The sequence below is a fragment of the Orycteropus afer genome, unplaced genomic scaffold, assembly GCF_000298275.1.
Source record: "Orycteropus afer afer isolate SDZICR_OR568_19922 unplaced genomic scaffold, OryAfe1.0 scaffold00005, whole genome shotgun sequence".
Lineage (NCBI taxonomy): Eukaryota > Metazoa > Chordata > Mammalia > Tubulidentata > Orycteropodidae > Orycteropus > Orycteropus afer.
In genome coordinates this window covers 28200643-28216315 of record NW_006921592.1, presented here as the reverse complement: position 1 = coordinate 28216315, position 15673 = coordinate 28200643, and the positions used below count along the sequence as shown (strand labels likewise).

Genomic DNA, 15673 nt, shown 5'->3' with positions numbered 1-15673 from the left:
TAAGGCACTTGACTGCTAACCAGAAGGCTGGTGGTTCAAACCCACCAGCCACTCCTTGGAAGGAAGGTTGGGCAATCTACTTCCATAGTGATACCTCCTTGGAAACCCAAGGAGGGGTCGCTATGAGTTGGGTCTGATTTGATGGCACATAACAACAACAGGATTCCCCAAACCCTCTTTCTTATGGAGCACATTCTGTATATATGTATTCCCACTTTTCAGATAGCAAAAACCTGACTCTCAGAAAGAAGTTTAAGTCTCATAGCTAGTGAAATATACAGCTGAGCTTGGAGCAAACCAGCTCTTCTGAGCCTAAGAAAGTGTTTTTTCTGCCTTAGCAGTACTTCTCAGGCAACTGAGTGCTTATTAAAGACATGAGTCACCAAGCCTCAGCTCAGACCAACTGAATCAAAATCTCCAGGGTGTGATCTAGGATTTTAAATTCATAACAAGTTCCCCAGGTGGTGGTACTGTAGTGTCAGAACATGGCTAACTTCAGGGGGTATAATCAAGATCAGCCCAAGTCTGATCCCTATGAAGTGGGGGTCAGACATAACCTCCTCTCTTAATTTTTTTTTTTTTCTTTTTTTTAACCAGTTTTCCAACAAGCCATCCTCCCCACAGCACTCTCTGCTTCTCTGCTGGGTTCGGTAATCCACTGCAGTAGCCACACAGAACTCACAGACCTACTTACAGTTAAGTGGTTTATTAAGAAAGTAATGGGGTACATCAGGGTCAGGATCAGTAGACTACAACTTGGTATCAGGATCAGAAAGCATACAGGCATCTTCCTTCTTCACTACAGGACAGCTCTCAGCTCCTCTAAGCTACGTGGTCTTCTTCGTCTCTTTCAGGTTTCCTCTTGACCCCTCAGGGTCAGTCTCCTCTTGTTCTGCAGTCTCTTGCCACTGTCTCTGCTGCTGGGACCCTTCCCAGACTGTTGCTTCCAGGTCTGCTGCTGGGTCCTTTCTGGGTTTCTCACTGTCTGAAGTGTTACAGTGCTTGAGCCCAGTTCTTTTAGGACATTGCTTGCCTTGTCTCTCTCATTGCTTCCTTCTGCTTCTCTTCCTATCTGAAAAATCTCAGTGGAGTTGGCTACTTTTATACAAAAACTTCTCATCAATTTCAAGGCATGGCCTTCCCACCAGGGCCAGAACTGAAGTGATCAGTCTCCTCTCTATATGCAACAGACATTTCATTTGCATGATAGGCTATAAGCACTTCATTTTCATAGTCTATTGACCAGTTCCTGCAAGGTACATACCAATCACAGGGCAGGCTGCAGCCTTGTTGTTATGTGCCACTGAGTCGGACCCACCCGACTCGTAGTGACCCCTCCTTGGGTTTCTGAGGCAGTTGTTGTTGTTGTTTGCCATCGAGTCGGCCCCGACTCATAGCAACCCCTCCTTGGGTTTCCGAGGCAGTATCACTACGGAAGTAGGATTGCCCAACCTTCCTTCCGAGGAGTGGCTGGTGGGTTTGAACCGCCAGCCTTCTGGTTAGCAGTCAAGTTCCAGAAAAAAGTATCAAACCAAGTTGTTTATAGTTTACACAGGAAATGTCAGTCAACCTGGATGAAGGTAACAAACCCTCTGGGGTAGAAACGTAGGACAAAGGTAACTCCTCAAGGTTTATGGGGAAAATCTCAAGCTCTTTCTCTAATGAATCAAGGGAAAAGGCCATAAAGGAACTCATTTCACCACAGGTCCCCAGGTCTTTGCTACAGTTATCTCCCTTTTCAGTCTATCCACTCAAAGGGAAAGTTTAATCCTAGTGTGTTACATTCTTTGATAGCTAATGGAATTGTGATTATTTGATGGTCTACAGAGGTAGCCCGGGTAGAATTTAATGCAGGGTTAGCTTTTCATGCACCAGATGTTTATTTTGTTCAGACATCCACACTGGACATGCTATTCATTTTGTGAAAGTAATGTAAGTAGGCTTTATTCTTTTTACCTTCCTGGGATATGTCTGGAAAACGTTTAGCTGTGCAAGATTTGTGGAAGAATGGTCGTTATGCTTCACCCCTTCCCCCACAAACCTGGCTAAGTTTATTTTCATATTTTGATAGTTCACTTTTTCTTCTAAGGCCTCTGAAGAAACATGGTATGAATGGCTGCTATAACTTAGAGATATTCTTTCTAATTCAGATTTCTGCTCTAACAATAGTTAGTGCTACTATTGTAATAGTTAGTACTACTACTACTGTATTTTAGAGCTTAGAGATGTTGGAAATAAGAGTGCTGAGAATAGGCAACACCGTGCTTGGTTCAGTTTTCTTTTTTTGGTTAACTTCCTTTACTCCTCATAACTCAGTTATTAAAAGGGATTCTTTGCTTTAAAGTCAGAGTTAACTCAGTTCCTGTTTAAGGTACAATTTGGTTTCCTTCATAGAACTTCTCACAGTTTTGCTACTTTTTGTGACTGTCTCTGCCTGACTTCTCCCTATCTCTCTTGCTCCTCACTATATCCCCAATTTCCTCAGTTAATGTTTGTGGATGACTAGGTCTTGAATCTGCTAATCAGAAGGCTGGCAGTTCAAATCCACCAGCCATTCCTCAGAAGGACGATGGGACAATCTACTTCCGTGGTGATACTGCCTCGGAAACTCAAGGAGGGGTCGCTATGAATCGGGTCCAACTCGACAGCATATAACAATAACAACAGCAACAACCACAGATCTTGGATGCCTTTTCTTCAGATTTTTTGTCCCTGTTTTTAGCCAGAAATTGTTCTTTAAACAATGATTAAAAATATCACTTAAGTTAATGTTTAACTGTTTTTTCATTCATATAGATATAGATATATAATTGTGCTTTGGGTACAAATTTACAAAGCAAATTTGTTCTATATTCAACAGTTCATGCACATTTGATTTCATGCCCCATTACCATCCCCAACCATAAATTCTCCTCCCCTCCCATCCCTGTGACTACCCCCTCCCTATGCCCTTCATAACTATGCATTCCTGTCTCTCCAGCTTTCGCTGTATGTGAATGCTTCTCCTCTCTTGTTTCATGGCTGATTGCTCTAAGGGCTGCATCTCTCTAGAGTAGGTGTGTGCATTGCCCTGGGGTAGGTGTTCCACATGTAGGCCTCTACTGTTGGGTTGAGAGCCAATCCATGGGAGTAAGTCCATTTCTAGGCCTGAAGGGTAACCCAGAACCATAGTCTCAGGGGTTCTACCAGTATTTATCCAGTCAGTAATTCTGGTCATTTTTGTGTTTTTGAATTTTGCTCCACATTTTTTCTCCTACTCTATCCAGGATCTCCAGTTTTGATCCCTTTCTGAGCACTTGGCATTGGTACCCAGGCATCATCTAGTTCTTCTGGTCTTGGAGTTATGAGGGCTGAGATCCTAATGGTCCATCTTATTCTTGGACTAATTGTTTCCAGATGCCTTTGATTTTCTTCCTTCATTCACATATTTTGTAACAAAGGCTTTATTTAAGTTGTGGTGGTATTTCTGAAGACTTACTTTTTTGTACATTGTAGTAATTAATAATCCTGATAACATCACATTCCACCTTCAAGTGCATTAGCATTGGGTGAATTATTTTCCTTTTGAACTTGGGGATGAGTATGACTTTACATTTCTTCTGTTTCTCCTTCCTGATTGCTACTGGTTAAAGAAGTTGGTACCGCCTAATCCAGGGCTTATCCCAATTAGTTGCAGAGTCTACTTTTAAAACTTTTCAAAGTTGCAATTTATTTATAGTGGATATGTAAATCAAATTACAAATTTTTACTCATTAAGTATGTCATTAAGGTATGTGATCAGAATAACAACTGGTGTGAAAAATGATATAAATTAAGACTTACGTTGTAATAAAACCTTTTTTTAAGGTGAGCTGTGGTCCACAGTGTGGTGTTTGCATCTGGAAATTCATCCGAAATCTTGATAGGTTTTGTAAAAGTAAAATCACTGTCCCACTTCATAAACTTTGGCTAGGAACTGAATTTTTTAAACCTAATGTTTTCTCATAAGAAGTAGATTATTTGTCATAAATATTTTTGATTCAAAATAAATGGCCATATTATTATTCAGAATATCTTAATGAATTAAAGTATATGTTGCTTTTGATTGTGACCAGTATATTTCTAAAACAGGAGTATATTTTCTAGATAGCCAAGATTAACCAATTAAATTGTATAAAACTTACTTCATAACACTGCACTATATTTTATTTAAATATAAAATTTTATTTTTCTCCTCTTTTCATATGTAGGTTTTATATTTGGGGAGAACTCCAGAAGAAGCATATAGAATATTAATGTTTGGAGATACATCTTATATTCCATTCAGGTAAATATAAGAATGTAGTAGACTCATTTAATGAGGCCTTTAATGGAAATATCTTGGCATTTGTTTCTGAATAAAGAAGATGTACTAAATAGTCATTTTAGGAGGAGTACAAATAATATTACAGACCTTGGTGTCTCAACAGTAACACTATTGACATTTTGTTATGGGAAACTATATTATGTACATAGTAGGATGTGTAGCAGCATTCATGGCCTCTGTCCCCTAGACTGCCAGTAACATACACGTAGACACCAATTTTCAAAACCAAAAATACCTCCAAACATTGCCAAACATCACTCCTTGGGGAGCAAAATTGCCCCTGGTCAGGAACCACTGCCATAGATAAAAATTAAGGTTTGTAATCAGCTGAGAATCCTGGATTTACGATACTCAAAATTACAAATGAGGTATTTGAATTTATTTAGAAATAAAAGTTTTCCCAATGATGGCTTAATTTAACTTCTGGGATAAAAACTATGCCCTTTTTCCTAGGGACACAAGCAGCAGAGATAGTGGGTTGTTGTTGTTGCTATGTTGTTGTTGTTGTTATGTGCCGTCGAGTCATACCCAACTCATAGCGACCCCTCCCTGGGTTTCCGAGGCGGTATCACTACGGAAGCAGATTGCCCAACCTTCCTTCCGAGGAGTGGCTGGTGGGTTTGAACCATCAGCCTTCTGGTTAGCATTCAGGTGCCTTAGATTAATACAGCACCACTACCAGAAAAACCAGTCAAACTACTGTGTCATAAATATCACAGATAAGTAATGTCTTTACATAAATGATGACATCCTCCTCTAACACTTACTGTATGATTGTGTTGGTGGTATTTTGGAAAAAAAATTTTTTTTAAATCAAATTTGAGTTCTGTAAGTTTCTCTCTATGTTTATCAAAATAAATGTGTGAAGTTTTTCTTGTTGCATACTATATTGATAATTTAAATATTTTATTTTTCTTCCATTCACAGAATTAGTTGATCGTTTAGGATTGTTCCATATACCTCTAATGCCTGATTTTGAAAGTATGGTCTTGCCTTTAAAATGTAAAGGTTATGAAGTCAGCCTCATTGTGGATGAGCATTTGGTAGTTCTCCCTAGCAAAGGCAGAATCTTTTTATAAATGACTTCGTAGAACCTCCCATAGATTTACTTCATGAAATAGAGATTTGTTACAGAGTTTAGTAATAATATTGCTCTATAGACTGTTGATTAGTTGATTTAGCAAAGTGTAAGAATTACTTTGAACCCAGGATCACTCTTTTTTCATGGATTATCTTAAGTATTCTGTTATTTTATGTAGGAAGAGAAGAAGAGGAGGTAAAAGTTATTTTCTAAACTGGGGAGCACTTCATTCTCCTTAACCTGTGATATTACTGCCACCATACAAATGCATGTATTTGTGGTTCCTGAGTGACAGGCACATTGGCCATCTCTTGATAAACAGTATGATTTTGTTCTACAGGACTCTTACTTATAATGGTAATCCTTATAATAGTGCCATTTTGCAGCTTGTAACACAAGATCCTAAAATATGAATAAGCTCACGGTTTTACACAATCCATTTAAGGATCTGTTGATGTGGAAAAAAGAAGTTTTGCATTCATTCAAATACAGCTATCAAAAACAGATCGTTACCAGTCTTAACTTTATACAGAATGACAGAAGGTCCCAAATAGCTAAAGCAGTGTTGAGCAAAGAGAAGAACAAAGTGCGAGGAGTTACACTTCCTGATTTTAAAAACATACTATACAGCTACAGTAATCAAAACAGCCTGCTGGTGGTATAACAGACACATAGACCAATGGAATAGAATTGAAAGTCCAGAAATAAATCCACACATCCATCTATGGTCATCTGATTTTTGACAAGGATACTAAATCCATTTGTGGGGAAAGAAAATTCCCTTTAATAAAAGGTATTGGAAAAATTAGATTTCCACCTGCAGAAAAATGAAAATTAGATTTCCCAACAAAAAATTCAAAATGGGTTGTAGAGCTAACTGTGCGAACTAAAACCATAAAATTCTTAGAAGAAAATGCAGGGACAAGGCTTTAGGGTCTAGGTTATAACAGTGGATTATCTAATAACAAAAGCTCAAATAGGAAAGACAAAATAAATAAGACCTCATAAAAATTAAAAACTTTTGTACATCAGAGTGCTGTCAAAAAAAAATGAAAAGACAAACTGCCATCTGGGAAATATATATAAAACTTCAGTAACAACAGAGACAAAATAACCTGATCATAAAATGGACAAAGGAAGTGAATAGACATTTCACCAGAGCACATTTAAATGGCCACTAAGCACATGAAAAGATACTCAACATCATTGGCCATCAGAGAGATGCAAATCAAAACCACAACGAGATACCATTTCATTCCTACTAGAATGGCTAAGACAAACACAAAAATAGAAAATAATGACTGTTGGAGAGAATGTAGGGAAATTGGAACCCTTTATCAGTTGCTGGTGTGAATAAAAAAAAAATGGTACAGCTTTTGTGGAAAACAGTGTGGTGGTTCTTCAAAAAACTAAAAATAGAACTACCATATGAACCAGCAAATTCCACTTGTAGGCATATATACCCAAAGGACTTCAAAGCAGAGACTCATACAGACACATGTACACCAGTGTTCACTGTAACAGCCTAAAGCCCATCAATGAATGAATGACTTAAAAAAAAAAAATGTGGTACATACATACAATGGAATACTACCCAGCCAGTAAGGGAAATGAAATCTTGATGCATGGTGCAATATGGATGGAGCTGGAAGACATTATGCTGAATGAAATAAGTCAATCATTAAAGGACAAATACTGTATGACCTCAGCTAAATAAAAAGACAAAAAGAGGCAAATATATGGAGACAAAAGTTTGTTACGGGTTACTAGGAGCAGGAGCTCTGGTGGTGTAGTGCCTAAGGCATTTGACTACTAACCACAAAGCTGGTCGTTCAAACCCACCAGCTACTCCTTGGAAGGAGGACTGGGCAATCTACTTCCGTAGAGATACCACCTTGGAAACCCAAGGAGGGGGTCGCTATGAGTTGGAACTTGACCACACTGAATTTGTTTTTTTAGGGGCAGGAGGGAGGGAGAAGGGGGAGCTATCACTTATGGAGTACTGAGATTCAGTTTATAGTGATGGAAAAATCACATTAATGGTAAGTTTGCACAGCTAGTTATTGTAATTGCTGTCAACTAGTTGTATACTTGTGAAATGTTGAATTGGCAAAAGCTGTATGATAAGATAAATTGACAAAATGACCAAAAAAGGGTACTAAGGCTGCTTATGTACAGCCAAACACTTCATGGGATTTGGTTCTTTGTTTTGGAGGTTTAGGGTCTTGGTTTCTTGGACATTCCAGTTAATTGGCCTAATAATGTGCTTGGTGCTTCTGTTCCATCCCTTAGTTTGTTACTTAATTCCAGGGTTCTTAAAAGTTTGAAAGTGGCCATTCAAGTGTCCAGTGCAACAGTTGGTCTCAATTAGCCTGGAGCTACAGAGGAAGAAAGAGAATCAGGAAGAGGAGAAGGAAATGAAATGTGTGGCCAATTGCCTCCTTTGTCTCGAGATGAGAAGAACTGGGTAGTGCCCATCTACCATAATTGAATGTTTTGATCAGATTCTATCGAAGAAGGGGGAAAATGCAAAACAGAATTTCAAATTTCATGGGATCTGGACTTTGGAATCAAGAAGTTTCTACGAAACCCTGAAACTGTCTTTAAACCAAAAATATCCCTGAAGTCTTCTTAAAGCTGAACAGTAGTTTAACTTAACTAGTCAAGAATATCTGACTTGAGGAAATGGTAACCATAGGGAGGAGTTGGGAAGAATGCTGTTACACTGTGGGGATTGCAATCAGTATCACAAAACAAAATGTGTGTGAACTGTTGAATGGAAAACCAGTTTACTCTGTAAGCTTTCACACAAATGACACACATACACAAAAAAAGAATGTCTGTCTTGAGCATTATACTCTGTTAAGATCTTTTTGGGATCAAACTGGCAACAACAACTGGAGAGTGGATAACAAACTTAGGGGACAGTAAGTTTATGTTAATGGGGGACAAACAACTCAGAAAAGAAGGGAGAGGTTGGTGTACAACTCAAAGAATATAATCAGTGTTACTGAATTGCACATGTAGAAATTATTGAATTGGTTTATTTTGCTGTGTATATTCACAACCACCACAACAAAAATAAATTATAAAGAAGGAAAAAAAAAAAAAAAAAAAAAAACACAACCAGAAACCCAGAAGATTGTTTATTGCCATAACTGTGTTTAAAATAGTTAAAAGTTTCTCCTTGAGAAATGTAGTTAGTTACTTGTGGTTCTGGAGCATCACTCAATAATGCTTTAAAAGAACAAGATTTACCTAGAGACAGTTCAGGTTTATGAAGTTTGAGTATCACTCATAGACACCAGATAGGTAATTTATCCAAACTAGTTTCTCAGAGTGTTTTCTGTGAACTGGTGCCATTTTACTGTGAACTTCTTGTAAACAGCTTATGACTCATAACAGAAATCAATGAATTAAATATATGGAAATTTGAAGATTTTAGAGGCTTTTATAGAAATCTGAAAGGAACTCTGGTGGTCCATTGATTAAACTGCTTGGCTGCTAATAGAAAGGTAGGTGGTTCCAACCCACCAGCCACTCTGCAGAAGGAAGATGTGGTAGACTTCTTTTGTAAAGATTTATAACCTTGGAAACCCTCTGGGGCAGTTCTACTCTGTCCTATATGGTCACTATGAGTTGGAATCAACTCCACAGCAGTACCTTTTTTGTTTTTTTTAACAGGAATTTGATATCTATTGAATTAAATAGCTAAAGAATGTGGGCTTATAAATATATGTTCTTTTTTTTTTTAGTAGTAGTTTATTGTATTTACAAAAATTAAGAGATCACATTATTATAAGTCTAATAATACAATATGATTTTATCACATTTCATATTCTCACTTGACTGCTAACCAGAAGGCTGGTGGTTCAAAACCACTAGCCACTCCTCGGAAGGAAGGTTGGGCAATCTACTTCCGTAGTGATACTGCCTCGGAAACCCAAGGAGGGGTCTCTAGGAGTTGGGTCCTACTCTATGGCACATAATGACAGCAACACAAAAGTATTGGCCTATTCAAAATTGAAAATTTAAAACTTCAACCACAGTAAAAGTATGATACTTTACCATATTTTATTCTTCCATAGAAAAGTAAGAACTTTCTAATTAGAAAACAGGCCAGTCAGAAGTAATTAATTCTGGCTTTAATATTTTGAAAGAAATAGTCTTTTTATCCTTACCATTTCAAGTGCATAGAGTAAATACAACTGCCAATACCATATTGCTAATTGTGGGTTGACAGAAGTGGCAGGATCCAGGTAAGAGGAGGGAGACACACCACACCCCAGAGGCAGGGAAGGGAGGGAATGCGGGGAGGACAAAAGTAGCAGGATCCAGGTAAGGGAAGGGAGACAGGCCTCACCGCAGAGGCAGGAAAGGGAGGGAATGCCCAGGATGACAAAAGCAGCAGGATCCAGGTAAGGCAAAGAAGACAGGCCCCACCCCAGAGGCAGGAAAGGGAGGGAATGCAGGGGAGGACAAAGAGGCAGGATCCAGGTAAGGGGAGGGCAGAGAGATTTTGAACAGCTAAGGGAGATGAACTTGTCTGTCAGTTTGTCATACTGTGGTGGCTTGTGTGTTGCTGTGCAGCTTAAGGCTGTGCCACTGGTGTTTCAAACACTAGCAGGGTTGCACATGGTGCACAGGATTTAACACAGCTTACAGACTGACATCGACTACGAAGATGGAAGAGGCCATCCATTTCTCAAAGAATTGGCCAGGGAAAACCTTAAGAATAGCAGAGAAACACTGTCTGATACATTACTGCACAACTTTATGAATAGCCTGGAAACATTGTCTGATACAGTGCAGGAAGATGAGCCCCTTGGGTCAGAAGGCACTCAAAATACGACTGGGAAAGAGCTACCTCATCAGAGTAGAACCAACGTTAATGATATGGATAAAGTAAAGCTTTCGGGACCTCCATTTGCTGACATGTCACAATTCAAATTGAGGAGAAACAGCTGCAAACATCGTTAATAATTGGAACATGGAATGTATGAAGTATGATTCTAGGATAATTGGAAGTTGTCAAAAATGAAATGGGATGCATATTGATATCCTAGGCATCAGTGAGCTGAAACGGACTAGTTTTAAATCAGATAGCCACATGATCTATGCTGGGAATGACAGTTTTAAGAGGAATGGCATGGCATTCTATCATCACATATGATGTTTCAAGATCTGTCCTAAGTACAGCGCCGTCAGTGATAGCATAATATTTGTATGCCTACAAAGACCAGTTAATACTACCATTATTCAGATTTACCCATCAACCACCAAAGCCAAAGATGACAAAATTGAATATTTTATCAACTTCTGCAGTCTGAAATTGATTGAACGTTCAGTCAAGATATGTTAATTATCACTGGTGACCGGAATGCAAAAGTTGGAAACAAAGTAGAATCACCAGTTGTTGGAAAATTTGGCCTTGGTGTCAGAAATAAGACTGGAGATCGCATGACAGAATTTTGCAAGACCAATGACTTACTCATTGCAAATTCCTTTTTTCAACAATACAGACGGCAGCTATACACATGGACTTCACCACATGGAGTACGCAGGAATCAAATTGACTGCATCTGTGGTGAGAGGTGATGGAAAAGCTCAATATCTTTAAGCCAGAATAAGGCCAGGACCTGATTGTGGAACAGACCATCAACTGCTCATATGCAAGTTCAACTTGAAGTTGAAGACAATTAAAACAAGTCCACGAGAGCCAAAATAATGACCTTGGATATATCCCTCCTGAATTTAGAGACCATCTAAAAAATAGATTTGATGCTTTGGACATCAGTTGTAGGATGATATCAAACACATCATAAATGAAGAAAGCAAAAGGTAATTAAAAAGGTAGGAAAGAAAGAGAAGACCAAAATGAATGTCAAAAGAGACTGAAATTTGCTGTCTTCATTTTCTAGTGCTGCTATAGAAGAAATAACAAAAGTGGATGGTTTTAACAATCAGAAATTTTTCTCATACAGTTTAGGAGGCTAAGACCGAATTCAGAGTGCTTGCTCTAGGAACTAAGTGGAGGCTTCTTGACCTTGACCTTCAGCTCTGCCTCCAGGTCCACTGGAGCAAGCTGGCGGCTTCCCCAGACTCACATAGCTCCTAGCTGCTGAGGCTGGTAAATCCAAGATCAGGAGGTAAATTGGTAGATTATTAGCTCAGAGGCTTTGGAGGCAACAATCCCAAGATAAGTAGGCAACAGGCAAGGCCACTGGTTCAAATCTAGGAACTGGAGATTAAGACTAAACCAAACTCAGGATTCTTTCAGTATATACTGGAAGGAGGCCACACCCTGAAGGGAGCTTTCCTTCAACTGATTAACTGTTCACAGCATATTCCACCTTGGAGATGATTATACAATGTCCAATCTCATTGTGGAGAAATAACTACATCCACTTGCCAAGCTGCTCAAAATCACGGCCCAGCCAAATTGACACACAGCTTTAACTTAACCACACTTGCTCTTGAACGGAGAGTAACTAAAGCTAATGGAAGAAATGATGACGTGAAAGAGATGAACAGAGAATATTGAAGGGTGGTTCATGAAGACACATTATTATAATGAAATGTGCAAAGACCTGGAGTTAGGAAATAAATGGGAAGAGCATGATTGACATTCCTCAGGCTGAAAGAACTGAAGGAAAAGTCCAAGCCTTGAGTTGGAATATTGAAGGATTCTATGGGCAAAATGTTGAATTACACAGGAAATAAGAAGATGGCAGGAATATATAGAGTCATTGTGTCAAAAAATATTGGTCAGTGTTCAACCATTTAAGGAGTGTGATAGTTGGAGCTGTGTGTCAACTTGGCTGGACTACAATTCTGTGTGGTTTAAGCAATTGTGATGTGGGTTGTTCCCATGGTGGGATTAGATGTGTATGTTCTGAGCAGCCAATCTGTTGAAAGGGAGTTTCCCTAGGGATGTGGCCTGCTTCTGGTATATTTATGGACATCCTGGGAAAAGAGACACTCTTCTGTGGATCGGGATTCTGTTGTGCTGCCTACAACTGTCCGTGAGTGAACAATCCACAATTCAGTCTGGAGATCTTGGATTCGTCATTTGTTAGTGTCAGCAGCCGGTGTACTGTCAACCTTAAGCTTGTCAGCCCCTGCAGCTGCCTGAGTTGGGAAAAGCCTCCAGCTTGACATATGATCCAAGAACTTGGGACTTGCCAGCTTCTATAAGTGTGTGAGCCGTTTTCCAAAGTTAAATTTCCCTTCCTCTCTCTCTCTCTATAAGCTTTACTAGTTTTGCTTCTCTAGAGAATCCAGTCTAACAGAAGGAGGTAGCCTATGATCAAGAACTATTAAAAGAAGAAGCCCAAGCTGCACTGAGGATAATGTCAGAAAACAAGGCTCCAGGAATTGACAGAATGCCGATTGAGATGTTTGGATGTAGTGTTTACTCATTTATGCCAAGAGATTTTGGAGGACATCTACTTGGCCGACTGACCAGAAGAGAGCCATTTTTGTGCGCTTTCCAAATAAAAGTGATCCAACATGACATGAAAATTATCAAACAGTATAATTATTATCACAATCACTGGTTTAAAATATTACTGAAAAGCAACGATGTCACTTTGAAGACTAAGGTGTATTTTGGTCATATTATCAAGAGGGACCAGTCCCTGGGAAAGAATATCATGCTTAGTGGAGAGTCAGCAATAAAGGAGGACCCTCAATGAGATGGATTGCCACAGTGGCTGCAACCATGGGCTCATGCACAGCAACAGTTGTGAGGATGGTGCAGGACTGGACAGTGTTCTGTTCTGTTGTACCTAGGGTTGCTATAATGACACCTAACAACAACAACTGAAAAAATAGTATAAAGTGTAATTCAACATTTGTGTGATACTTTAGGGTCATTCTTAAGAAGAAAGATATTTTCTATTTGCTATTACCTGTAAGAATCTTTTTCTTTTTTCTTGACAGATGGTGTTACTAGTTATTAGGCTATTGATGTTAGACAGATGGAATTTAACTCTCAGCTGTGTCACTAATGTATTTGTGGGTCTTAAGAAATCTATAAACCTCTTTGAGCCTTGGTTTTCTAGTCTGTAAATAGGAATTACAATAGTGTCTACCTAATGAGATTATAGGAGCTCTGGTAGCATAGTGCCTAAGGCATTTGACTGCTAACCAGAGGGCTGGTGGTTCAAACCCACCACCAGCCACTCCTCGGAAGGAAGATGAGCAATCTACTTCCATAGTGATACTGCCTCAGAAACCCAAGGAGGGTTGCTATGAGTCGGGTCTGACTCAACAGCACATAACAACAACAACAAGATTATAGGGATTAAATGACATTGTGCATATAAAAGACAGTGCCTGGCCTTTAGGTAACATTTGTTGGACATTTTTTTTTTATTAAATTAAATTGAACTATTACTTGCATACAATAAAAGCACTAATCTTAACTAATTTGCCCATTAGTTACCTTTTTTTGAGCATGCATTTTTAAAAATTTGAAATAAAATTACATATAAAAATACTAATCTTTAGTGTACAGTTAGGAAGTTTCCATATTTATATGTAATTAACTCATGTAGTTCAAGAATAGAACATAGCCATCTCCCTAGAAGGTTACCTGTTACCTCTTTCCAATCAGTACTCATTTCTATCTGTGACTTCTGGCACCATCAGTTAATTTTCCTTGTCTTTGAACTTCAGGTAAGCGGAATCATATAGTATATATTTGGGAGAGCTGGTATCTGGTTCTTTAATACAAAATGTCTGTGAGATGTATCTATTTTGTGGCATGTATCAGTAGTTCATTCTTTTTCAGTTACTTTTGTAGCAATCCGTTCTATGAGTATATAGCACAATGTATTTGTCCATTTTTCTTTGGATGATATTTGGGTTTCTTGCAATGTTTAGCTGTTATGAAAGCTATTATTTTTTTAAATTAATATTTCACATTGTTTTACAGTTTCTAAATAATACCTCTTCATTAATTCTCATCTCCTTTTCCAAGTTTATTAAATGATATTAGTGATGTTTTTTCTCAGTATGAAGCCTTGTATCCACATTTGTAGCTTTATTCTGACAATATGAAGAGGCCTGATTGCTTGGGTAGTAGGGGGGTGGAGTATGGGGGTGTGTGGGGGAAAAGGTATGAATGTGTTTAAAGTTGGTGGTGGTAATGAAGTAAACATGAGTGAATTAAAAAACAGATTCTTGTCTTTTCATATAGTGTAATATATGAAGCAAACCTTTAGTTTAAGAGCTTTAGATCAAAGCTACTTGAATCATCATTTACTAGACCACTGCTTAACCCGTAGTGGATTATCAAAAAATACATATATAAATGCATCAAGTTATCTCAAAGACTGAGTCAACATGCTTTTAACTTGATAGAACAAGAAGTATCAGTAGGTTAAGAAGATAATAATAGTTAATTGGGGAGAACAGGATGAAAAATTATTCTCTAAAATAAGTATTCATTTTAATTCTACAAGTCAGTGGTTCTCAAAATTAGGCACAGGTCACAATCACAGATTACTTGTTCAAACACAGATTACTTGGCCCTGCCTGCAGAGTCTGATTTCAGTAGATTTTGGCAGGGCAGGGCCTAAGAGTTTGCGTTTCTAACAAGTTGTGCTGATGTTGATGCTGCTGTTCTGGGGACCACACTTTGAGAATCAGTGCTAAAGGTCATTTTAATTCTCCTTCCTGAATATTGCCAATAAGTTATTGGTACAGTCTTTCTCTTCTTACTGGATAGAGGCTTTTTCTAGCTCTTGGAAGAGAAACTTCTAAATTAAGAACATTACAAAACAAAAAATGGCATTGTTTCCAATCCACACTTGAACTCAAGCCTCAGTCTTTGATTTAGTCTTTGTCTTTTTTTAAATCAAGAACCATTTATTGGACTTGTGCTGTATGTTCCAAACCTACGTACTACTATTGAGTCTATTCTGATGACCTATGAATAGCGACCCTATGAATCTCATAGGAGAGAGTAGAACTGCCCCCGTAGGGTTTCTAAGGCTGCATGTCTTAACAGAAGCAGACTGCTTCATCTTTGTCCTGCAGAGCTGCTGGTGGGTTCAAACTGCCAACCTTTTGGTTAGCAGCCAAGTGCTTTCATCACTGTACCACCAGAGCTCCTTCTGCTATATGTTGTTGTTGTTATGTGCCGTCGAGTCGGCCCCAACTCATAGCGACCCCTCCTTGGGTTTCCGAGGCAGTATCACTACGGAAGTAGGATTGCCCAACCTTCCTTCCGAGGAGTG

The 15673-nt window shown here is 38.7% G+C and overlaps 1 protein-coding gene across 1 annotated transcript in view; it reads left to right on the top strand.

Annotated features, from left to right (window-relative positions):
* Positions 1–15673, top strand: part of CDC14B (cell division cycle 14B) — a 118224-nt gene that overhangs the window by 76010 nt on the left and 26541 nt on the right. The window contains exon 5 of the mRNA XM_007939232.1: positions 4230–4306. Coding sequence (XP_007937423.1) covers positions 4230–4306 — 77 coding nt within the window. The remainder of the gene's footprint in view (positions 1–4229; positions 4307–15673) is intronic.